The sequence below is a fragment of the Peromyscus eremicus genome, chromosome 4, assembly GCF_949786415.1.
Source record: "Peromyscus eremicus chromosome 4, PerEre_H2_v1, whole genome shotgun sequence".
Lineage (NCBI taxonomy): Eukaryota > Metazoa > Chordata > Mammalia > Rodentia > Cricetidae > Peromyscus > Peromyscus eremicus.
The window spans coordinates 77,284,319-77,309,413 of record NC_081419.1 but is presented as its reverse complement, the minus strand read 5'-3'; the positions used below and the strand labels follow the sequence as shown (position 1 = coordinate 77,309,413).

Here is a 25,095-nt window from a genome sequence, read left to right as displayed (position 1 = left end):
AAGGCTTTAAAATAAGAATGGAAGAGAAGGTAATCTGGAATACATCACCATCTCTACCCAAGCTGTGAGGATATGAGTCTATTTTCACAATTCTTCAATGTGTATACTTTACAACATGATATTTGTCAAATCAGGTCATATGTAAACTTTTCATATAGCACATCTTACTTCTGAGCTAAGAAAAGCCACAGTTAAATCAACAGAGCGAAATTTGGTGAGAAATTAGGACAGAGAATTCTGAGAACATGTAGTGGTTTGAAGTTATTGCACATATAATGTCCCCAAGACAAATCCAAGCATACTTCTAAGTGAGGAGCCAATGGAATACTCAATGGCTCCCTCAAAAGCCTTGTGTTGAAATCCTAACTAGCATTCAAGGTAGAATGTTTGGGAAGTACTTAAATCATGAAGATAGAGCCCTCGTGAATGATATTACTGCCTTTATAAAACGGAATCCAGAGAATTCTCGCTCCTGCCTTCCTTCATTTGAGGACTCAGCAAGATTCCAACACCTAGGAAGTGGGAAGCAGGTCTTTTCTAGGCAAGTCATCTTCCAGTGTCTTGATGTTGAATGCCCTAGCCTCTGTAACTATGAGAAATAAATGTTAAATCACTCGATCTCTGCCGTTCTGTTGTAGTAGTCACAACTGACCAAGATGGAAGACAAGACCACATTACTGAATATCAAGAGAAACAGAAGGAGCTTCATTAAAGATCTAGAGAACGTAGTTTTGTGATACCACTTTAAAAAGTAACTATTTTGAATATGCTCAAGGAAACCAAAGACAAGACTGATAATTTTAGCAGGAAACTGTAAGCCTTGAAATATAACCACAGGAAAAAATCTAAAATGGAAAAGTACAATGATAAAGTAAAAAATTCAGTGGATAATTTAATAGGAAATCTAATGAGACTGAAGAGTACTAATAAGCTGAAAGAACACTTACAAGAAAAGAATCATAACTAAGCCTAAATGGCCAAAAAGGTGAAAATGTATATGAAAATAAATATGTATAGAAAAATGAATAAATATGTATGTAAATTGGTGTCCCTGGATGAGAGGAGGAGAATGAGACAAAAGCAATGTGCTAAAATATCCTACAGATTCATAGTCTCAAATCCCCCCAAACACGAAGAAACTCATATATATATAAATAAATGAGGGGGTGTGGAATGATGTAAAATAGTCATTATCTATGGCTTATAACACTGAGAATAGCTTTTTGTTTCTTTATATTTTGTTTTCAAATTTTGCAGTCATACAATGTCAACAGACAAAAGTTTCTTTTTTATTATTTTGTATGCTGTTTCTATTGATAGGCTCTCAAGGATCAGGCAAGATAGCCTGGATCCTCTCTGGTAAGTATCTGAAGCCAACATTTGCTGTTCTGTGCCCTTTGTTAAATGTCCCATAGGCTCTCCATCCCAAGAAAAATCTCTTTAATATCTTGCATAATCATTGACCTATACAAGTTTTTCCATTAAATCTCTTCAGCCACTGGGCACTGGTGGAAAGCAGAGGCCTTCTAGCATGAGAGTTCAAACAAGCACAAAATCCACCAAAGAGGTAGAATTCATTCATTTTTCTACTGAATGAACAATAATTGGAAATTTATGTCTCCAAACCTTATTTGTGTTGTGTGTAAAGTAGGACTATAACATGTATGTTCTTGGGCTGAAAATGTTAAAAAAAAAAGTTTTATTTCCAATGTTTGCATTTGTTTACAAAGTAGTCAATTACTTTTAAAATCCATTTTCCCAAATTTAAAACACATTACAGAACATCCCAAAGAGAAGCCTTAAAAGGCCATTATTAGCACTACTAGAGCAGCAGTTCTCAACCTGTGGGTCATAACCCCTCTGGCAAGCCTCAATCTCCAAAATTATTTACATTACTATTCATAACAGTAGCAAAATCACAGTTATTAAGTAGCAACAAAAATAATTTTATGGTTGGAGGTCACCACAACATGAGGAACTGCATTAAAGGGTCTCAGCATTAGGAAGGTTGAGAACCACTGCTCTAGGGCATAATGCAGTGTTCCTCTCCATTTTCTGAACTTTGGGTAGTTTACCAATGACGAGCTTCCAAGTTCAAGTTGACTCAGACTTCTGGGTACCAAGTGCAGTGTCTTTACTTTCTCATTTTAATCCTGCATAGTAAAACTGTAAAATTTTGCTCCTATAGCAAACAGCACCTGGACATTATTGTCTCTTCTCTCCAATTTCCATATCTTCCAAAGCTGCATACCCACTTATGATGCCTTTGAAGGGAACTCTAAGACATGGTCCACCCACTGTTGTTTCTCCTCATTTAGATATCTCCCTGGTGGGTATACAGATCATTCGAATCTCATCAGAGGTCCTTCCCACAGGTTTCAAAGCAATTCCCAATCCTCCATGTATTCTCTTTTTAGAAACCTTTGTATCTCCCCATTGGAAAGATTCATGATTCTTTTCTGTTTGATTTTTTTTTCAAGGGCTTTATGTCTCATTTCACCTCAGTGGAATGGATATTTCAGACACAGCCAATAGAGAATTTAAAATATCTCTATCTCTGGCTTAAAGGAGCTAGAGCCCCTACTTGGCTAAGTAGAACACCCATGATTAATAAAAGATAGCACATTGCCTTGTTCCTGTTGATCCTCAGCCTGGGGACACAAACCCATTAAATGCAGCATGCCCTTATATGCTAGTGCATGAACAAAACAGTCACCAGAGGGCCATCTTTATGGAATATTGCTTCAGATGAACAGTTAAAGGTCTTCCATATCCTTAGTTCCTCTCTCCCTGCAGGGCACTGTATGAGGTGGTTCATTATGATTCCATTTACAGGCACGCATGTGTGGTGGTATTTTACTTGTACTGAAATGTGATTTTAATTGTATGTTAATAAATAAAGTTGCCTGGGGGTCAGAGTTATAGAGCCATAGCAAGTGCGTGGCGGTGGTGGCGCACGCCTTTAAGGACCTGGAGGGTGGTACATACAGGCAATGACAAGGCAGTCACGTGTTTAGTTTACAACCAATGAGAAGGCAGAACATCTAGACTATTTAAAGACATACACACAGGAAGTAGGCCTCTTTTTCGGAGAGCTCTCTTGGCTGAAGCAGGATAGCTGAAGCAGGAAGGGTAAGGCTCTTAGTTCTGACCTCTTGGCTTTCTTCTCTGAATCGGCTCTGTGTTTCTTATTTAATAAGACGGTTGGTTACATCTACATTTGGCGCCCAACGTGACAAGAATCCATTAAAACCGCTTAACTTGGCTTGGCGGCAGGTCCGGGTTCCCGCCAGGGCGGCCGGCAGGTCTGGTTTCCCGCCAGGGCGGCCGGCTCCCTAGCCCGGGCCCAGGTCGGCTTGGCCTCAGGCCGGACTGACCTTGAGCTACTTGCTTAAAGCCAGTGCTACAAACAAGGCAGAACTTGTGGCTATGCTTGCTCTCTCTCTCTCTCTCTCTCTCTCTCTCTCTCTCTCTCTCTCTCTCTGGACTCACACCTCGGACACTAGGTGGCTGTTTGAAATTCCCTCGGATTGGTACTGTTCTACAAGGACTTGGTAAGTCACTTAACATATCAGATATTTTAAAGGAAACTATTTAAAAGAAAAAATTTTTTTCCACATTAAAAAAAAAATGGGTTTTCTGTGTACATTGGAAGAAAATTTGTTTGCAATTTTAGACAGTCTGACAATGGAACAGCTATATGAGAAGATTACTGTTGATCGAATTATGCATTTTATTACTATGTTTATCCTCATTTTACTATTTAAAAAGATAGTCAATTTAAGTGCCAGGATGACAGCTTTAGAAAAACCTATTAAACCTGTAAAAACTCAGACAGAAGAAACTAACAGTGAAGCTGCTTCAAGATTGGATCATAGGGTTACAGAAAGAAAGCCTGTTTTCACACAGTCACCCTTAGTTTGTCCAGTAACCGTACAGCAGTCGCCTGATCAAATGACTACACAAAATATTTGGGCTCCAATTGAAATGATAGATTTACGAAGGTTTAAGGAGGCAATAGTATCTTATGGTATGCATTCCCCGTATGTAAAGCAAATGTTAAACTCTTGGTCAACATATAATAGGATTGTACCACAGGACTGGCGGGAGCTGGCACAAGCTGTTCTTGAACCCAGTCAAAGGCTTCAGTGGCTAACTTGGTTCAAGGATGAAGCTAAAAACATAGAAAAGCAGTGGAGGGATAAAGGAATACAAGTCTGCCAGGATCAGCTTATTGGAGAAGGTCAATATGCTTCAGCACAAACACAATGTTTATATGATGTCCAAACCCTAATTTTATGTCGAACAGCAGCCTTGAATGCATGGGACAGAGTTGAGGAACCAGGAAAAAAAACTGAGTCATTTACAAAGGTTGTACAAGGCCCAAAAGAATCTTTCACAGATTTTTTACAAAGACTGGCTTCAGCAGTAAAGAGAATGGTCCCGGATTCAGAAGCTAGTAAGATAATAATTGAATCTTTGGCCTCTGAGAATGCGAATGCAGCATGTAAAACAATAATCAGGCCGTTAAAGGCAAGATCTGCACCTTTGGAAGATTGGATTAGAGATACGGTTAATGTTGAAGCTCATGAGCATGATGATACGTGGGTAGGAGAAGCAATTTCAAAAGGTTTGAGGAATGTTAGATGTTTTGGATGTGGAAAGCAAGGACATTTGAAAAGGGACTGTAAACAGGTCATTCCTAGAAACAATGTTTCTTCAAGGAACAATGGCAACAGAAAGCCCCTTCCTTCTGGAGTATGCAGAAGGTGTGGTAAGGGAAAACACTGGACCAACGAATGTAGATCAACAAGGGACAGACAGGGTAATCCTTTGCCTCAGTCTTCGGGAAACTCCCAGAGGGGCCTCATGCAGGCCCCAATAGCAAATCCAGTTCAAACCTTTCCTGCAGTCGTAGAGGAAACCCCTACCCAGAGCAATTAAATAACCAAATGCCTATTGGAATAAGTCATGCTGGTCAGGATGATGAAACAGAGAGAATAGAAAATTCAGGAGCAAATATAAAGAAAATTTTTTGGCAAACTTTTATTAATGAACAAAGACCAAAATTATCGATAAAAATAAATGGTGTTTTGTTGTCTGGTCTGGTAGACACAGGTGCGGACATTACCATAATTGCACCAGAATTTTGGCATCCAACTTGGCCTCTTCAGGAGGTAAATGTTCAACTGTTAGGAATTGGGACATTATCTCAGGTGAAACAGAGTGCAAGATGGCTCGAGTGTATAGGTCCAGAAGGACAGAGAGGAAAATTGAAACCATATGTAGCTAACATAGCTATGAACTTGTGGGGTCGAGACTTGTTGCAACAATGGAATACTCAGATTAACATCCCTCCAATCTCAGAAACAAATCATAAATTAGCACATGTTTCTGAGAGAAATATTATAAAGCATTATTCTGAGTGGTCACCAGCCATCCATATTATACAAGAACAGGGCACAACAACTGATGATCTTCCAAAAACACCAACAGCTCTACCTTTAAAATGGTTAACAGACAAGCCTGTATGGGTCCAGCAATGGCCTTTAACAACAGAGAAACTCCAGGCTTTAGAAGAGCTGGTAGAAGAACAGTTAAATGCTCAGCATATTGAGGAATCAACCAGCCCTTGAAATTCTCCTGTATTTGTTATTAAAAAGAAATCTGGTAAATGGAGAATGGTAACAGACCTTAGAGCAATTAACAAAGTAATTCAGCCAATGGGCTCTCTACAATCTGGAATTCCTCTGCCTACTCTGTTACCAAAAGGATGGCCTCTCATAGTTATTGATTTAAAAGACTGTTTCTTTTCAATACCGTTACAAGAAAAAGACAGAGAAAGATTTGCTTTCACAGTGCCTACTTATAATAATTCTCAACCGGTTAAAAGATTTCAATGGAGGGTCCTCCCACAGGGAATGTTGAATAGCCCAACTCTGTGCCAATATTTTGTACAACAGCCATTGGAAGTGATACGTAAAAAATTTCCTAAATCTATAATTTATCATTATATGGATGATATTTTACTAGCTGACTCAAATGCAGATACTTTAGAAAGAATGTTTGAAGACGTAAAGAAAATTTTGCCTTGCTGGGGATTACAAATTGCTCCTGAAAAGATACAAAGAGGAGATTCTATTAATTATTTAGGATATAAAATAGAGCTACAAAAAATTAGACACCAAAAGGTGCAAATTAGGAGAGATAGACTACAGACTCTTAATGACTTTCAAAGATTATTTGGAAATATTTCTCATCTACGAACTATTGTTGGGGTAAAAAATGATGAACTGCATAATTTGTTCAAAACCTTAGAAGGTGACAAGGACCTAAATAGTCCAAGAGAGTTATCACCTGAAGCTGAGAAAGAATTGGCCTTGGTAGAAAAGAAAGTACATGAAGGGCACATCGATCGTATTGATCCAAAGCTGGATTGCATTTTGGTTATTTTACCTTCTAGGCATTCTCCTACAGGAATATTAATGCAGAGGGAAGATATTATATTAGAATGGATATTTTTACCAAATAAACCAAACAAAAAATTAAAAACTTATGTGGAAAAAATCTCTGACTTGATTTGGAAAGGAAAATTGAGACTTCGCCAATTAGCAGGAATAGACCCAGCAGAAATTGTTGTACCTTTAACTAAGGAGGACATTGAAAAATTATGGACAGAAAGTGAACCTTGGCAAAGAGCTTGCAGTAATTTTTTGGGAGAAATTAACAGCAAATATCCCAAAAGCGATAGAATTGATCTTATAAAGAGAGCTGATTGGATCTTGCCTCGAATTGTATGGGTAAAGCCCATATCTGGAGTTCGTACATTTTATACAGATGCCAACAAACAAGGAAAGGCAGGTTACAAATCAGAAAATTTAAGTAAAGTGGTTCAAAGTCCTTATAATTCAGTTCAAAAATCAGAATTATATGCTATTCTGTTGGTATTAATGGATTTTTCAGAACCTCTCAACATAGTAACTGACTCTCAGTATGCTGAAAGAGTAGTATTACATATTGAGACTGCAGAATTTATTCCTGATGCTTCAGAATTAACTTCATTATTTATTCAATTACAAGATACAATCAGGAAAAGGAGTCATCCTTTATATATAACTCACATTCGATCCCATACTGGTCTGCCAGGCCCTCTAGCACAAGGCAATGATGAGATTGATAAGTTATTAATAGGAAATGTGCTGGAGGCCTCAGAATGTCATAAAAAACATCATGTCAATAGTAAAGGTTTAAAAAAGGATTTTTCCATAACCTGGCAACAAGCCAAAGAAATAGTAAAGAAATGTCCTACTTGTTCCTTCTACAATCAAACACCATTACCAGCAGGATGTAACCCAAAGGGTACTCAAAGGAATGAAATCTGGCAGATGGACGTGTTTCACTTTGCAGAATTTGGAAAACTGAAATATGTACACCACACTATTGATACTTATTCAGGATTTCAGTGGGCAACTGCTTTGAGTTCTGAAAAAGCTGATTCTGTAATCACTCATTTGCTAGAAGTTATGGCCATCATGGGTATACCTGCACAGATCAAAACTGACAATGCTCCATCATATGTCTCTGTTAAAATGAAACAGTTTTTTGCTTATTACAATATAAAGCATATTACAGGCATACCACATAATCCTACAGGTCAAGCAGTTATAGAAAGATCAAACAGAACTCTAAAGAATATGCTAAATAAACAGAAAGGGGCAACAAAAACCCCCAGAAATAGACTGCATAATGCTCTATTAACTTTGAATTTTCTTAATGCCAATGAGAAAGGAACAACAGCTGCAGAGAGACATTGGATAATAGAAAAAACTACAGAATTAAATCAACCTATATATTTTAAGGATGTGCTGACCTCAGAATGAAAACCAGGGTATGTGTTACATTGGGGACGAGGTTTTGCTTTTGTTTCTACAGGAGAAGATAAGTTGTGGGTACCATCAAAATTGATAAAGGTTCGATTTGAACAAGATAAACCTCTTAATTAGAGGAGGTGATAGCTCATCAACCAACATGAACATCCAATTTAAACTAACTTATACCAGTAACACATGTCTTTTCATTTAATCAGATAATAACTTGCCAAAAAGGAACATCCCCAGAATTAGTCTTGGGGAAAGGTTTTTGTTTTTGTCTTTTAGGAGAATGAAGGTTAAGGAATCTGAAGAACACTGGACAAATAAGACAACTGAAGAAAAGGGACAAATCATCTATCCCAGGAAGCAGAGTGAAATGGCGTATGGGTATATATTATCTAAAAAATTTTATGTCTTCCTAAATGTTTGTTTCTGCTTTTCTCTAAAGATTTAACACTATTGGTCTTCTAATAGTCCCAGTCCAATTAAAATTTAAAGCTGACTTTGGAGTTGGAGAATGGCTCTCTCCTTCTTTAAACTCAAGCATGTTGTTAAAAAGAAAATGCAAACTCCCTGTATCATGCCAGAATAAAAGAGCCATCTTCTGCTATGAGACAGGAGAAAAGCCAAATTAATTAAGGGACTATTCTATTACTAATCTCAACTCTTTTATTCTATTCTGATTCTTTAAACTTTTCTTAAAGTATAAATTTTATATCAAAACTTACAAGATTAATATATATAGATATATAGATATATATACATTTTAAACTTTGCTAAGATGTGAATGGTCATATAGAGTACTGATTAATTCTAAAAAAAAAGGCTTCAATTAGCTGCATATATATGTCTTTGTGTTCGAGTCTCTTAGCAGGAATTCACGGCCAGGCCTAACATCAACTGAAGTCTCCAGGAAGAAGTTGGGGCCCCACAACAACAACAATTCCACGTGGACAATAATAACATCACTAAGCTGACAAACATCATCTACAGATCAGCTTTGAACTACAAGGTGCTCAGAGCAATTTTGAGATGACTAGCTGAGATGATCCAGTCTCAAAGACTACTTGAATAAGGACTTGAGATAAACCCTGAACTTTGGCATTATACACAGAATGGATAATGAAGGATATAGTTACCTTTCCTAGAATTTGACAATTGAATATAGTTACCTTTCCTAGAATTTGACAATTAACCTAAAATTTTTCTTTCAGGATAAAGATAACTTCGCCCATACCCAGAAGGAAGCAATTTTAAGAATACGACGCCCACATTCCCAAAGAGGTGGTGTGGGGTGGGTGGTTTTTTGGTCTTTTTAATGGGTTTTGGGTCTGGGATAATTTTCATTGTTTAGGGGGGTTGGTTACAAGTTGTCAAGGGTTAGGAAAAAGACTAAGCAGATTAGATTTAAGGTTCTTATTTAAAAAAAAAGAGAGAGAAAGGAAGAAGAAGAAAAAGACAATTACTAGTTTTAAATACTTTACATTGGATTGGATTGTTTTATATTATATACAAATTATATATATTGAAATTGATATTGTTAGAAAATGCTATATGTATATTTCTAATTGTACTTATATCGTTCATTTAACAATGCAATTTTCTGATCCTTGAATGTTATTATTACCATTAGGATATAAAGAAATGATAGTTAGTAGTTAGACATTACAATAGAACTTGTAGTCATATTAGATATGTTTTAAAAATTGAGCAGATATATTTTAGATAGGTCATCTTCAAACCCTTCAGAGATCTACAGAATATGGCATTTAAAATGTTTTAATAACTTAGAAAATTTTTCTTTTTTGTTATGACTATGAGACATGTCGGCTCCTGGCAGTACCAATCTACTTCAGAGAAAATATGGGCATTGAAGAAACTGCGTATGGAGTTAGCTTTCATTGTGGCAAAAGTTAGCCACTGGACAACAAAGTATCCTCGAATCAACTGATGACAAAATGGACAGACAGGACATGAAACAAAGGACTACTGATTCTTGCCTAAACAAGCGTGGTTATGGCTTTATCAAAAGGCATCTTCTGAGGCCAGGACAATATGGCACCATCCCTGACGTGGCCTTCGCAACTCGGAAAAGGTACAGTGCCCTTTTCTTCCAAGGCAGCTGAACAGGCAGTGGGCCGATGGCTTCTGATGTGCTATGGAACAGCAGCTGAAACAGTTATTCTTGAAGAGTAACTAAGCTCACGCCTCTCAATAGTAGACTGGCATTTGATAGAGAGATGTGGAGAAGAACGGGATGCTGAGATGAAGCCATATGTACACAGCCAAGAAGAATGGAGAGCTGAACTAAAAAACCATCAACATTTTCCAGAATTTAAAATCCTGAATCATGACATGACATTAGTGGAATTCAGGTGTTTCTGGTGCATGGACTGCTCTCACCCAATGTGAGGTTGAACTGTTGACCTTGTGTACATCCTACTTCACAAATGAGTCTGTCAGATATGCTAAGCCTATATAGGCTGAAGATGATGCCCCAGCATTGCGGAGAAACCTCAGGTGACTGTCCAGGCAGTTGGCTGTTTCTGTCAACTCACAAATTTTTTGGAAGTTGCTTGCATGCACTTTCTGTTTTTATTTTTGTTAGCTAATATTATTTCCTTCTTGGGTCTCTGAGGGAGTTGAAGATTAGTTAGTTATAGTTGAAGGTTAGTTAGTTGAAGATTAATTAGGATAGAAAGTGAATTAGATACATTTTGGACTTAACAAAATAGGATAATGAAATTATCATCTCTGAATTTGTCAAATACAAATGGACTAGACACTGTTTAGACATCTATTATTTGTATATATTGTATATAGTTATTGTACTTTTGTATATAGTTTTTCTTTTGTTAGTTATAACCTTTTTCTTTTTTTTTTCTCTTTTTATTAAAATAGAAAAGGGGAAATGTGGTGGTATTTTACTTGTACTGAAATGTGATTTTAATTGTATGTTAATAAATAAAGTTGCCTGGGGGTCAGAGTTATAGAGCCATAGCAAGTGCGTGGCGGTGGTGGCGCACGCCTTTAAGGACCTGGAGGGCGGTACATACAGGCAATGACAAGGCAGTCACGTGTTTAGTTTACAACCAATGAGAAGGCAGAACATCTAGACTATTTAAAGACATACACACAGGAAGTAGGCCTCTTTTTCGGAGAGCTCTCTTGGCTGAAGCAGGATAGCTGAAGCAGGAAGGGTAAGGCTCTTAGTTCTGACCTCTTGGCTTTCTTCTCTGAATCGGCTCTGTGTTTCTTATTTAATAAGACGGTTGGTTACATCTACACGCATGTGATGATGTTAAACTGTTCTTACCGTGAATTCTACAGGAACCTCCATCAGGTTCCTCATATCTCTACACCAACACAAGATATCTGCCCTCTACTTCTCCAGGTGTGTCTTGCTGCTTGGAGTTGGCACCTGCATCCTTCAGAGGACTGCCCTTGGGTATGAAAGCTAACTTGCCCAACCTTGATGTTGTCTTACCCTTTATACAACCAAGGGTTGCCAATGGGATGGGCATGTTTTGTGAGCTGTAATTTTTCACTTTCCAGAAACCTTCAGGATCAGGCTGCATTTGGGAATTCAGTAGAAAACATCTTGACTGATTTCCTCCTCGTTTATGTCTTCTCCAGTTCCCTGACTGTCTGATTCTAGGAGTGCTTGCTTTAACAAAAACCTAGTCTCTAAAGCTGGAGCCAGGAGAAACTAGCCTAAGACAGCAGTCCTGTTTTCTTAGCCTGAGGCACCAGAACCTCTCCTGCCTTCCCTTCTTGATTCTACAGACAATGATGGGAACCTAGTGAGGCAATTGTCAGAGCCATCAGCGTGACTGGGTAATGAGCTCTTGGAGGAGGGTGAACAGGAAGTTAGAGAATACGCCCTTAGAGAAAGAAAGGCTTCCAGCTTCCACAAACACTTTCATGCTCCAAGCTATCGTACCCAAAGTGGTCAGGTGGTGTAGACACTGGGACTTCTCAGGATGAATAATGAAGACTTGCTCAGGACTCTCCTTGATGACTCACTGCTGTCTACATAACCTGATTCTATACAGCCTGTACATGAAGAAGGCCCCTGCAATGACCCAAACTGGATTCTCAATTATAGATCTGAGAGCTGGATTTAAGTTGATTTAGAGCAAATAAAGTTATACTGTTTTTCTTCCTCCTGATTGATCCACTAAGAATCACTACCGACAGCTGAAATGACCAAGGTCAGAGATCTATAAGAAGTGGACATGAAGATGGCGGCATTATGCAACACGTCAGGACCCCGTGACATTGTCTTCAGGAAGAGTGGTTCATTTGTGCACACTGATAACACCACTTTCCGGCATCCAAATAAGTAACACTGACTATCACAGAAGGAAGTTCATACTGGAGCTGCCTCACTGTTCTCTGACAGTTAGTAGGCCCTGGGGCAGAGCCTAGCCATGGAAAAACAGCCTGCTCTCTCTTCCCTTATGTCGTTATCCATATAATATTCCTGTTCACAAAAGAAATGTATTTTATGAATGAATCTAGAATTTTAATGTGATACACTAATCTTCTATGAATATTTATCAATTTTCTTTTGTTTAGATCTCTAAGCTCTAAGCTCAGATTTGTAGACAAGATGGGTTAAAAAAAAATGCCTGGGAACAAAGAACCAACTTACTTTGTCTTTCCAAAATCTAACACGTCACTTGTTGGCGGACTGGGGTGATGGGGATCGATCACTACATATTTAACAAATGACCCCCACCCATGCCAAGCAGAAAAAGGCATTGGCAGATATTTTTCTGTATCTTTTAAAAACATTTTTTATTGTTTGAGAAATATATACATGAATATAATGCATTTTGACCCAGTCTCCTCCCTCTTCCCTCACCTCTAATTCCTTCCCTATTCCCACCACTACCACCTTTCCCTCTTAACTTTGTTCTCTCTCTCTCTCTCTCTCTCTCTCTCTCTCTCTCTCTCTCTCTCTCTCTCTCTCTCTATCTGGTTGCACAGGTATGGGACGATCTATTGGAGTGTGGGTAGCCTTTCAGGGACTGCATCCCCAAAGAAAACTTATTCTCCTTCCTCCCGGCAGCCATCAGTTGCCAATATCTTCTCAGCTAGGGGTGGGTAGGACTTGATGAGCCCTTCCCCCATCCATGCTGGAACTGGCTGGCTTGATTTTGTGTGAGTCTTGTGCAGCTGCTGTGAGTTCATATAAGTAGACAGAGTGGTTTTTCCATATCAAAACCAGAAAGACAAGTGATGTTAGTTCTGGCTTATTCTTTTTTCTTTTTTTTTTTTTTCTTTTTTCTTTTTTTTTTTTTTGGTTTTTCGAGACAGGGTTTCTCTGTGTAGCTTTGCGCCTTTCCTGGAACTCACTTTGGAGACCAGGCTGGCCTCGAACTCACAGAGATCAGCCTGCCTCTGCCTCCCAAATGCTGGGATTAAAGGCGTGTGCCACCACTGCCCGGCATTTCTGGCTTATTCTAAGATGCTTGTGTGCCCAGCCTTTCCTCGGCCTCACTTAAGTACTTACAAATGAAAAGGACTCATGACATTCCATCAAGTTATCTATTCTTTGGGTCTGGTTTCTACCACACTAAATCTTTCTGAATGAAGAAAACCCTTAGCCAGGCCTGGTGGCACAGACCTGTTATCCCAGGGACTCAGGAAGCTGAGTAGGCGAATGCTGCAAGTTCAAGGCCAGCCTGGACTACAGAGTGGGTTCAATGTCAGCCCAACTTAGTCAGGCCCTGTCTCAAAATAAAGAGGTCTGGGATGTGGCTCAGTAGCAGGGCGCTTCCCAAGCACATGTGACACCCTATGTTCAACCTCCTGCCCTACAAAAATGAAGAAAAAGAAGAATCTTAGGAGTTCAAATTAGATGTCAATGTAAGAAACTCCATTTAATTTCTTTAGATTAACTGATTCAACTCATTCTGATGGAGAAAAATACGATGGAACTCGTTAGGGTGTAGGGATAAATAAATACACACATCCTTTTCATTAACATCAGCTTGCCTGTGACTAATGCCTCTATTCTAAAATCACATCAAAAGAGAGCGTGCTAACCAAGGAATAAGGAAGGTAACCATGGGGCTTTCAGCGAATTTGAATAGGTTGTGAAGGACCTCAGCAAACACTAGCTTACAGCAGAAGCTGGCTGGAGGATGGGTGGCTGGCAGCACAGGTCCCATGAGGTCAAATGCTGGAACTGCCTTGAGACCACTTAGGCAGCTGTGTGGTCCGAAAGAAAGCCTCTTACTCTACAGGTAGAAAGCCAAGTGAAATGGACCCAGATTCTAAGTCAGATGTTCTGCCCAGAGCAACTATTGGGGACTTGTAATTAGAGGTCTCAGTTTTATCACATTTGTGCCATCTTTAAAGTACCACACAGTGACTGCCACTTAGTCAGGGCACATGTTGTAGTCAGTGCAATGCAGCCAGTATATCAGGCACAAGTCCATAAATTATAAAGGATGAGACATTGAGAAGAGACTCAGAAATGCTTCTTCATGATAGGAGCATCTATGTACCACACTGCCTGGAAAATGCTAGGTAGCAGTTTGAATAAATCTTTAAGAGGATCCTAAATTCTCAAGTTTAACACTTTATAAATCAACAAAATGGATATTTCATATTTTGAGCATCCTTCAAATAACAAAGCCCTAAAATACATGCCACTTGACATTGATTGAAAGCTTAACCAATATTTTAGAAGTACAAACGGATGAGGATCTAATTGACTGACTGCCACAAGTTCATCCCTTGTCAACTTGACACACAAACATCACTTTTTAAAACATACCATGCCACCCTACAAAGTTCTTGTTTATCTCATAATGCAAAATAAATTCACTTCATTCCGTAAGTCCCATTAATCATCATATTCTCATGATTGCTCAAAAGCTCAAAGGATTTTTTTTGAGACTCAAAGCAAACTCGGAGACATATGAACCACTGTAGAATAAAAACAACAAACTTCCATACTTCCAATATTGGCACAAAGTAAACATTCCCATAGAAAAGAGGGGTGACACCAGAGCGAGCCCCAAACACAGCACAGCAAAAGTCAAACGCTATAGTTCCATGCCCAGCTTCTGGGGAAAATGCTGCCCTTCCTGAGCTCCAAGAAGCTTGGGAAACCCTGGCTCTGCGGCTTTCCATTTCACAGCTCACATGGTCGCATCATTGGCTCTCCGACCTTCAAGCTTCATCACTAGATATTCTGGGTCCCTACTTTACAGACAGCAGGCAGGGGGGCTTCTCAGCCTCATAGTCATAGAATCGTGTGTGTGTGTGTGTGTGTGTGTGTGTGTGTGTGTGTGTGCGTGTGTGTGTACACACGCACACATATACACATGATATAGAGAAGAAAGGAGTTCTGGTCAGAATAAAAGCAAGTGTTTGTACCATAGATAAACTTGAGGTGACCTTTCTCTAATCATAACAGCTTCTATTTTTTTATTGTTCTTACTCTGCTCCTTATTATTTTTAATTAATTATTATTATTAATATCCTTCTTGATTTCACAAATGGTCTATAACGAATCACAAAATGATGAATGAAGAAGTATGTCTGCCTTTTGGCAAATTTTAGTCATGAAATGTTTGTGAAAGCTGAGTTATCCACTGAGCAAAAGTTGGGTTTGGTATTCTCCCTAAAGCAGTTTCTGAGCACTGTAACAAAGGACACAGCCGGAAGTCTACACAGTGTCAACCTATGATCCAGCTGTGGTGGGAGCTGGGGTGGAGGGTGTTAGTTTCAATTCTTAGTGTACTCTTTACATCCGCCCAACCTCACTCATCACCAAAATCAAGGAAAGAACTTGGGACAGTTTGGGTTCTGTTTGGACAAGGCATTTGCCTCCTCACTGAGGTTTTGTTGTTCTAAAATCCAACTCAGCACAAAGGCCGTGCTCAGAGACAAGCGAACGGTGGCCCCTTTCTCTTCCATGCCTTCTCTTGTCGGGTTCATGCTTGAATTTGGTGCTTCTGGACTGAAGCAAATGTGTTTTACTTTCTTGAAGGTCATCACCGATCAGAAATAATGGCGCCAGCTGATGATATAATCTTCACCAAAATCTCGTTTTATCCCTTTCCAGCGGGTAGAATTCGGCTTCCCTGATGTTTTCCAGCCCTCTGTGGGTGTGAATGAGGTGCTACCCATGTGAGGTTGGCTTGGATGGCACACACTGCTATTTATTCATCCGGCAGCAATTTGGAGACTGGGGCTTAATTGGCTATTTGATCTTAATCAGTATTGTCTTGGGCCTCTGGTACACTGTGTCTTTCAAACACCACTTTCCGGTGCTTGGATGGCCTATTTATTTAAAACTGCCTGTGTCCAAGAGACGGTCAACAGTGACCATTGTTCAGAAAGTCAGAATTGTTTAAAGTTTTTGTTCAAAATCAACCTGGAATATTACGGTGATGGAGTAAGTGGGCCACTTATGTGATATGAGAAGCTCGGTGGTTCTGCTTCTGGCTCTGCTCCGATAGAATAGTCTTCTTCGGTTTTTCCCAACACTTCAGGGTTTGTTTTTGAGTCATCATCAAGATGGATATAGGTCTGGAGAGACAGCTCAGGAAGTAAAGTGTTTGGCACACAAGCATGAGGACCTGAGTTTGAACCCCAGAACCTACATGGAATTCCAGCACTGGAGAAGAAGGGACAGGAGGAACCCTGTGGCTTTCTAACTAGTCAGGCTAGCTGAATGGAGAAACTTCAGGTCAGGGAGAGACACTCTGAATAACAAGACAGATGGCCTCCAGGAAAGATGCCCAAGGTTGACTCTGGCTTCTACACGCACATCTGGACATGTGTGTGTGCGCGCACACACACAAGAGGAGCTGGGCACAATGGTGCATGCCTGGAATATCAGGAGTTGGAGATTGGGACAGGAAGACTGCAGGGTTGAGGTCAACCTAGGTGACAATAGTGAGAACTTGTCTCAAGAAAAATACTGTTGTTTTTTAGTACATGGGTGCCCACAAGAATGCCTTGGAATTTACAAAGAGGATATTTTCACCTTTTGAAGTTGGTAGAGACCAGGTAAAAAGTGTTCTGCAAGGCAGGATTTAAAAAAGATGGGAGTTTTATGACCTATGTCTGGGGCCGGAGTTCCTCTGGGGTTGTGGCCTCAGGAATGCTTGTTTTTATTTCAGGTTAATTTTATTTATTTATTTGTTTGTTTGTTTGTTTGTTCGTTCGTTCGTTTGTTCGTTCACTCACTCACTCACTCACTTATTGGTTTCTCTGTGTAACAGCCCTGGCTATCCTGGAACTTCCTTTGTAGACCAGGCTGGCCTTGAACTCACTGAGATCCGCCTGCCTCTACCGCCTAAGTGCTGAGATTAAAGTCGTATGCCACCAACACCTGGTCCATTTCAGGTTAATTCTTTGGTGTCCCCACTCTCGGTGGGCACACAGCCCATTCCAGCTCTAATGGATTACCGGTGAACCCAGGACCTACATAAACTCTGCCTCCTGCATTAAGTCCTGCCTCAGTGACCTCATCCGCCAAAACAAAAGCCAGGAGGGCCAGGACAAGAGCAGGTCAATGGACACAGAGCCTGAGCACCCCTACAGCAGGTGTCCCTTACCACATGGTCGGCTCCATCCTATGTGTGGGGGAGCAGTTCAGCTGGTGAGTAACTTCTATGTCTTCACCTATTTCCCCACTATTCGGGGAGAACACTGTTTGTTAATCTCTGACTAGGAAAACACTCACCCCCATTACATACCCAACATGAAACAAGAGACAGAGTAGGAAGAAAAGGGATGAAGAGTAGTCGGGCATGATCCATGAATGCCATATACATGTGTAGAAATATCACATCAAAGTCCATTAATTATACATTCAGAGGGAGGAGTGGAGGGAGGGGAAACTGTGCTCGGGATGTATTGTAGGAGAGAAGAATCTATTTTCAATAAAAATTTTAAAAAATCTTGTAGCTATGTAGGAAAGAAGAAAAGGAATTTGAAAATAAATTAAGATTATTTTATGAATGAGATTAGATTATTATAAAATGAAAAAAGAAAGGTAAAAAATATAGTCATTTTTTTTCTTTCATGTACCATATCTTAGTGAGATTCTATCCTAATGTATCATTTACATTACTGTCAGTCATTATTATAAATAATATGGAATATTTTAGTGGTTTATTCACTGAAACTTTATAATAAATTTTAAATGGAATTTTATTTTAAAAGAGGCATTAATAATCATAATTTTAAAGTAATAGCTCCTAATACTCAACTCTGTCTTATATGAATCACTAACCTTCATCCCCACAAACACCGTGAGAACTACCTATTATTTTTCTGAAATTTCTAACAGGAAAATGGAGGCCCAAACATGTTAAATCACTCATTCGAGGCTGACAAACTGGGAAATGCAGACTCACAGTCAACCCAAAGTCATCCAGCCTTGAATTCCAAGACCTTCACCCTGGCATGCACCACCTCCCATTAAACAAAGATGTATCCATCTCCCATATGTTCAGGATAAAAGAAGCCTTTGGAACTGAGAAAAAAAGGCAATGAGTCTATTTTTAAAATGCCTCACCTGTCAGATCTCAGGAGAGTTTACATCAACCCCACTCCATTTCATTTACCCATCTATGATGGGACATGGCTGCCGCCCACTAGGTGTCTCCTACATTCTCTTTGCGTCATGTTTCCATGGACCCTCCCAAAGTTCCCAATGGTTCATTCGGATGAGAAACTTGGGCTGCCGCTTTGAAGCTCAAGAATAAAGTGTGCCTCTTATCCTGCTCTTTCTCCCTGGTCCTTGGGACAGACCAGTGGGAAACCTTCTGAGACTCCAAAAACCCCAGTAAGTCTAGATTCACTGTTTTCCTTTAATTGGTGAGGACTGATTTGTTTTGTTCCAAGGAGCGTCAGAGCCTGCAGTGTGAACACTGTGACTGAAGATTTAGCCCATTTCATCGGCCTTCATTAGGATGCAGAGGGAAAGCCCAGCTCTGTCAACTGGGCCAGAGGAACAAAGACAACATGGAAATTGGAGCAGGCGATGAATCTCTCACTCTCCACTCTTTCAAAACAAGATTCGGACCATTTACTAGAAGACCCGCTTTGTCCTTGTGCTCCATACAATGAAACAGGAACCCTCAGAGGAAAGAAAGGGCCCCGTTTTCTCACATGGTGGCCCGGGGATCCTGGAGGTCGCTGAGGGTGTTGGCAGGAGACTAGCTGAGCCTGAGGGCTGAGGAGGGGCCATTTCCCCCTAGTTAGGTTTCTGAGAAGGTCACTCAAGAGTAGAGGGAAGGTTTCCACCTTGGGAAAGGATTGAGGGAAGGCGAGGCTGAGAGCTAACATCTTCGGGCTGTTCTGTCAGGGGCTTCAGCAATCCTCCTGACCACCGGAATGAAGTCAAACCACCTGAATCCAATCAGGAACTCTCTCTTCAGACCGATGGGTTCCTTTGAGTAGAAATCCATTTCCAGATTCATGAGGATCGCCTCTAGTTTCTGAAGTACAGGTTCAGTTCTTATTTTGAAGAGCAGCAGTTATATTAAGGATCATCCTGCAGATTTGATGCAAAGGTGATAAAGACCCACCTAAAGGAAAACTAGTTCCTTACGGTCAAGGCAGTGAAATATCAGGCCGGGACAAGCCCTACTATTCCAAGCTACCCTAAGTATAAAGAAATTGATCAGATGGACTGCTCAATCACCTGGCCAAGGGACCGCCCTTCTCTGGAAGGCAGGACCACTCCTAGAGGCAGGCTCACTTTAAACGGTGCTAAAGAGAAAGGCAGATCAATTACTCCTTTGATGAGTGTCAATATTTTCCCTTCCCAGAATTCTTGCCCCAGTATACTCTGTTAAGGAGCACAATCTATACACTTTTCCAAATCACTTAGAAAAGTCTAACTTTTTTTTTCTCCTATGCCTTTTCCAACCATGCTTTCCCTGACACTCATTCCCCCTCTAAAACTCACCCCCCACCATGTGTCTGCTGGTGCACGACTGCCCTCCACGCTGCCATAACTCAAATGGTGTGGCTTTTTTTCCCCTTCTCTCCTCCATTCTTCTCCTCCGTACAGCTGCTGAGATTTACAGCTCGCCTGACCGGAGATTTTTTTTTCTTTTAAACTCTAGTAAAATTGTCCTCTTTGAATAAACATTGACTTTGATGACTTTCCAACTTTTCCTGCATTTTTAATCCTTTAATCAGCAGAGAAAAGGAACCGATTCCTGCAACCCTAGATGGTATCAGATTGCTTAAAAGCAAATCTTCCCGTGCCCTTTCAGCAATGGCTCTCAAAAATATAATCATGTGTGCCCTCTGAACGAACAGTACAGCATCTGGGAATTCAGTTTCCATGTGAACAACAAAATAATGTAAGGATCTGATTGCTGCTCTCTTCAGAATAACAAAATATTTAGAACAGTAACAAGTCCATCTTAAGGAATTAGATGAATGCATATTTTCACATTCACCATAGAATAGTCAATAATCATTTTGTCTGGGAAAAAGTCTATGCCGTGGACATTGACAACACATTGAAAATTTGTAAGCGTGCTTTCATCTACTTTTGTTTAAAATAGAGTCTCCCCACCTTGTCACTGCTGACACTGAGGCTGGATAACAGCAGCAGAGCCTGTCCTGTGCCTTGAAGGATGCTCAGCAGCATCCCTCAGTCCACAGGATGCATCACCACCCAGTTTTCACCCAAATCATCTTCCAATATTTCCAAATGCCATGTATGTGTGGATATGGAAGGCAGAGCTGAGAATCACTGGTTTAAAGTAAGATTTAGATAACTAACTTAGAAAAAGTCTGAGAAACATAGACCTAGCATTCCTCAAAGTGGTTCCTCTGAGAACAAAAATGGGTCAAGAAAAATAATATTTCATTTTTATTTTATATACCTGATATTGCTCAATAAAAATAGTCACGTGTGATGTACATATATGTGTGTGTATGTACATTTGTGTGTGTTAATGCTGTGCATATGCACAGGCCATGGTGCATATATGGAAGACAGAGGACAACCTCCAGTTCTGGTTCTTGCCTTCCACCCCTGTCCACACACTGCATGCACCAGGACCACCAGCTTTCCGAAAGTCTTCTGTCTCTGCCTTCCCTTTTCCCTTAGGAGCATGGAGATTACAGATGTGCTCAGTAATACATCTGGCTTTATGTGAGTTCTGGAGGTTTGGCCTAAGGTCCTTACACTTGTGTGGCAAACATTTTACCCATGGAGCGACCTCTCAAACCTCTATTTGACTTTTTTAAAGGTATGTTTCTTCAGGAATTAAGTGGAAAAATCTATTCCTGTTCCACTCCCCTTCGCAGGCATGAGAAATGAGAAGAAAATTTAATGTCAAGGACTGTTTGGAACAGAGTGGCAGATGAGCCTTACCAGGGGGGAAGGACTCAATGTTGAGCAGAGGTCGTCAGTCACCTGGACTCTCATGGCACTACATGGTAAGATCTGCATCTGAGATATCATAAACTACGAGGAATGTGTGTATCTCCTAGCTCTGAATTTGCTGGGGACCAGGTTTAAAGGCACATCCCTAAAGGATAGGACTCTCATTCATGCTGGCTTTGGTGCTCTTGAAGCTGCTTTTAAAACAAGTGTCAGGTCCAATTTGGGTATTTTGGAGTTTGGAGATTCTCCAAATGCTTGCCTACATTTCTTGCTAATTTTGAAAGAATTCCCTCTGGGGATATTGCTCTAGCCCATTAATATCCTCGGAAGAAAAACAAAAGTGCATGTGCACGTGAGCACACACACACACACACACACACACACACACCTGCTCAGTTTTACTCTCTTCATGGAAAGACTGCTATGAACAATGGCTAAGATCTGTTCAGAAATAACCAGGTAAACTACATGGCTGGATTTTTGTGATGTCTCACCGAGTGAGTGAGTTAGAATTCACCCTGAACTTCTTATGAGGAAAAGCAGACCTAGATCTTACAAAAAAAAATAAATAAAAATATAATTTCCCAGACTGCTGTCAGCAAACAACGGACGATATGCCCATGCCCAACTCTTCACCCATCTGCAAGTATGCAGTACCGGGGCTTACAGTTTCTGAACTGTATATTGAAAGCTGGAAATGGAGAACTAATTCCCTTGACCATCTCCCTAGGGGGTCATGATGGTTGTTTGTTTGTTTGTTTTCATTTGTCTGTGGCCTTTTTTTTGGTTGTTGTTGTTGTTTGCAGTGCTGAGGATACATGCTATGCAAACACACCATCACAAAGCCACATCCCAACCTTGCCTGGTATTTAAAATGATTTGAGACCGTTTATGAATCAAGCTACAATCCACGTGCCTTATGCTACATTCTTTCTTCATGATGCTTGTTTTTCTTTTGATAGAATAACTTTACAGAAAAATCCACTTTGGACTTGCACGCCACCCATACATAGTTTAGTCATAACGTCTGGAGCAATCTACTTTTCTCTCCTGATGTGAAACCGTTCTTGAAGGTGTCTGGCTTATGTGGTCATGTTTTGCTTTCATCCAGTGTTACCTCTGTTTATCAGAACTGTGGCTAGTCATCCAGAAATGAAGCCTTCCTTCCCTTCATTTCCCTTCTGAATCCCAGAGCTTGCTGTTGCTCAGACTCTAGACAACACATACAAATCCTTGAAACAACATTGCTCTCATCTGCCTTACACATAACACAGAAGCCTCAAATCAGGAAGGGTCCATGAATCTCAGCATCATTTTCTAAGCCTCCTACACACTCCGGCCGCTGTGCCGAACCAGATTTTAGCAGAGCACAGTGGCATCCTCAGAGACCCACTGTTGAAATGCACAGTTCGTAAGGAATGCTAGGAAACATGTGCCTGAAAAACACATCAACTTCCCAGACGACTCTCAGACAGCAGAGGCGCACAGAACGTGTGTGTGTGTGTGTGTGTGTGTGTGTGTGTGTGTGTGTGTGTGTGTGTGTGTGCTAGTCCAGAATGACTGGAGAAGACATGGTTGGTGCTCTGCCCTTGAAGTCATTCCTCCTGTTCCCATGCTCTCCTTTTCCTCCCCCACTGAATCCTGTGGCTGGTATGATTTCAGGAAACTGATCCTCGGTTCCTGGAACCACACTGAGCATCTGCTCAGGAAGCTAGGCATATGTTCTAGTTTCCTTTCTGTTGCCGAGATAAAACACTCTGACCAAAAATAACTTAGGGAGGAAAGGGTTTATCTCTCTTACACCTCCGGGTCACAGTGCACCATTGAGGAAAGTCAAGACAGGAACTCAAATCAGGAACCTGAAGGCAGGGAGGCTTGCTATTCCACACAGCATTACCTCCAAGCGGGGAACGCACTCCTAGCCCAGGAAGTGCGTCAGAAATGATGGAAGAAGGCTACTCGCTGGCTCGTTTGCAGGCTCATGCTTAGCTAGCCTTCTTCTACAGCCCAGGAACACAGGTCCAGAGAATGGTGCCACGCTGGGTCCTGCTATAATCAATTAACAAGAGAGACGATCCCCGACAGGCAGCTCATAGGCCTGTCTGACCTGGGCAATACCTCAACCGAGAGGCCCTTCTCAGGTGACTCTAGGTGGTGTCAAGTTGACAGTTAAGCTAACTAAGACAGCGTGCCTGAGTTCACATTTCCCTTCTCCCCCAGGGCAGCCTTGGCTAGTGACCAGCTGCTGTGTGGATAGAAGAACCCAGTACCCTTGCGTGCACTTCATTAGCATTCCATATTTCGCTATCGCCAAGTAGTGGGCCCAGGATTTTTCTTGAAATTGCTTTTTGCTTGACTTCTTTCCATTTCTAGGTCAGTTCTCCCAAGCCCTAAGAGCACCTCTGGGGAGCTTGTCCTTACAGCCTTACTTCCACACACCGCATCTCTGGATCTATTTTGAGGAGCCCTGCTCAGGACATTCTCTTCCTCCACTTGTCTTCAAACCTTCGTTCTTGTTCTGCACACCTCATTCTGCACACTTCATTGCCGAGCAATAGCTGGAGAAAGTGGCACGAATTTTAGGTCTCAAATGTCTGCTAGGACACGCATTATACATAGAATCTTGGTTACCAGACGCCATAATAAATGATTTCTGGTCATGACGGTGAAGTTCCTTTTTGCCAACGGCATGGTCCTCAGCACCACACAGCAGAGCTGGGAAGTTGTGGTGTCGTGGGACACATACTTCCCAAGGCCAAAGGATACGCCCTGTTATATGTATGCTTAAACTCAGTCGATTCAAATTTCTCTCTCCGGCTAAAGCTCAAATCTAGTATCAGAAGAGAATCATGTCCTGCCTTTTCAAGGACATAATTTAGAAATTTCTGCTGCTTTTGGTGTGGGTCATTTGTTTGAGTTTCTCCTGGTTTCCTTTTTTAAGGGCTCCAGGTTCCTCAAGGCTGCTATTGCTCTGCTTTTGACTGTCCATAAGAACCAAAGAGCGAGCGATTTAACAGTAGAGTCAATCCATGACACAAGGAAGAAAGTCGTAGCTCAGTGGAAAGACTTGTGTTTAGCATGAAGGAAACCCTGAGTTCAGTCCCTAGCACCCAAACCAAGAAAGAGGCATAGAAAGAGAGAGGAAGAAGGAAAAGAGAATGTGGCTTAGGGGACTGTGGCGATGACTCAGTGGGTAAAATGCTTGCTGTGAAGGCATGATGGTCTAAGACTAGATTCCTAGCATCCATTTATTTAAAAGTCATTATGACAGTACACACATGCAGTCTAAGCACCGTGAGAAGCAAACAAGAAGATGGCCTTGCTGTCTGGACAGGCTAGCCAGTCAATGAGTCCCAAGTTCAATGGAGAAAAACAAGGGGGAGAGCGATAGAGGAAAACGCCCAACATCAAACTCTGGCCTCCATAGGCACACACTTACACACACACACACACACACACACACTTACACACACACACATACACATACTATGATGACAATAATGATGGCAACAACTATGACTCAGAGGCCCCTATGATGTGCCATCTCCGACAGACCACTGGAGACACCAAGTAACCAGAGCACTGTAAGCCTCCAAGTCCCTATGGATGCCCCCACTAATACCTTAAAACGCACCAGGAGGCATACTCACGGTTTTCACAGCGCTGCCCAGTGTAGCCAGCCAGGCAGGCACATTTGTAAGACCCAGTTGCATCAAGGAGGCATGTGCCATCGTGGAAACAAGGGGATGAGGAACACGCTGAAAGAGAAAGGCATCTGTGAATGTCACTACCAACAGTGAATCCACCTCCCCAAGTGTAGCAGGATCTTAA

General features: G+C 40.9%; 1 protein-coding gene across 1 annotated transcript in view; it reads right to left on the bottom strand.

The window, feature by feature from the left end:
- Pamr1 (peptidase domain containing associated with muscle regeneration 1) overlaps positions 1-25,095 on the bottom strand; it is a 97,763-nt gene that overhangs the window by 12,169 nt on the left and 60,499 nt on the right. Inside the window, exon 6 of the mRNA XM_059261006.1 lies at positions 24,915-25,022. Within this exon, the coding sequence (XP_059116989.1) occupies positions 24,915-25,022 (108 nt within the window). The remainder of the gene's footprint in view (positions 1-24,914; positions 25,023-25,095) is intronic.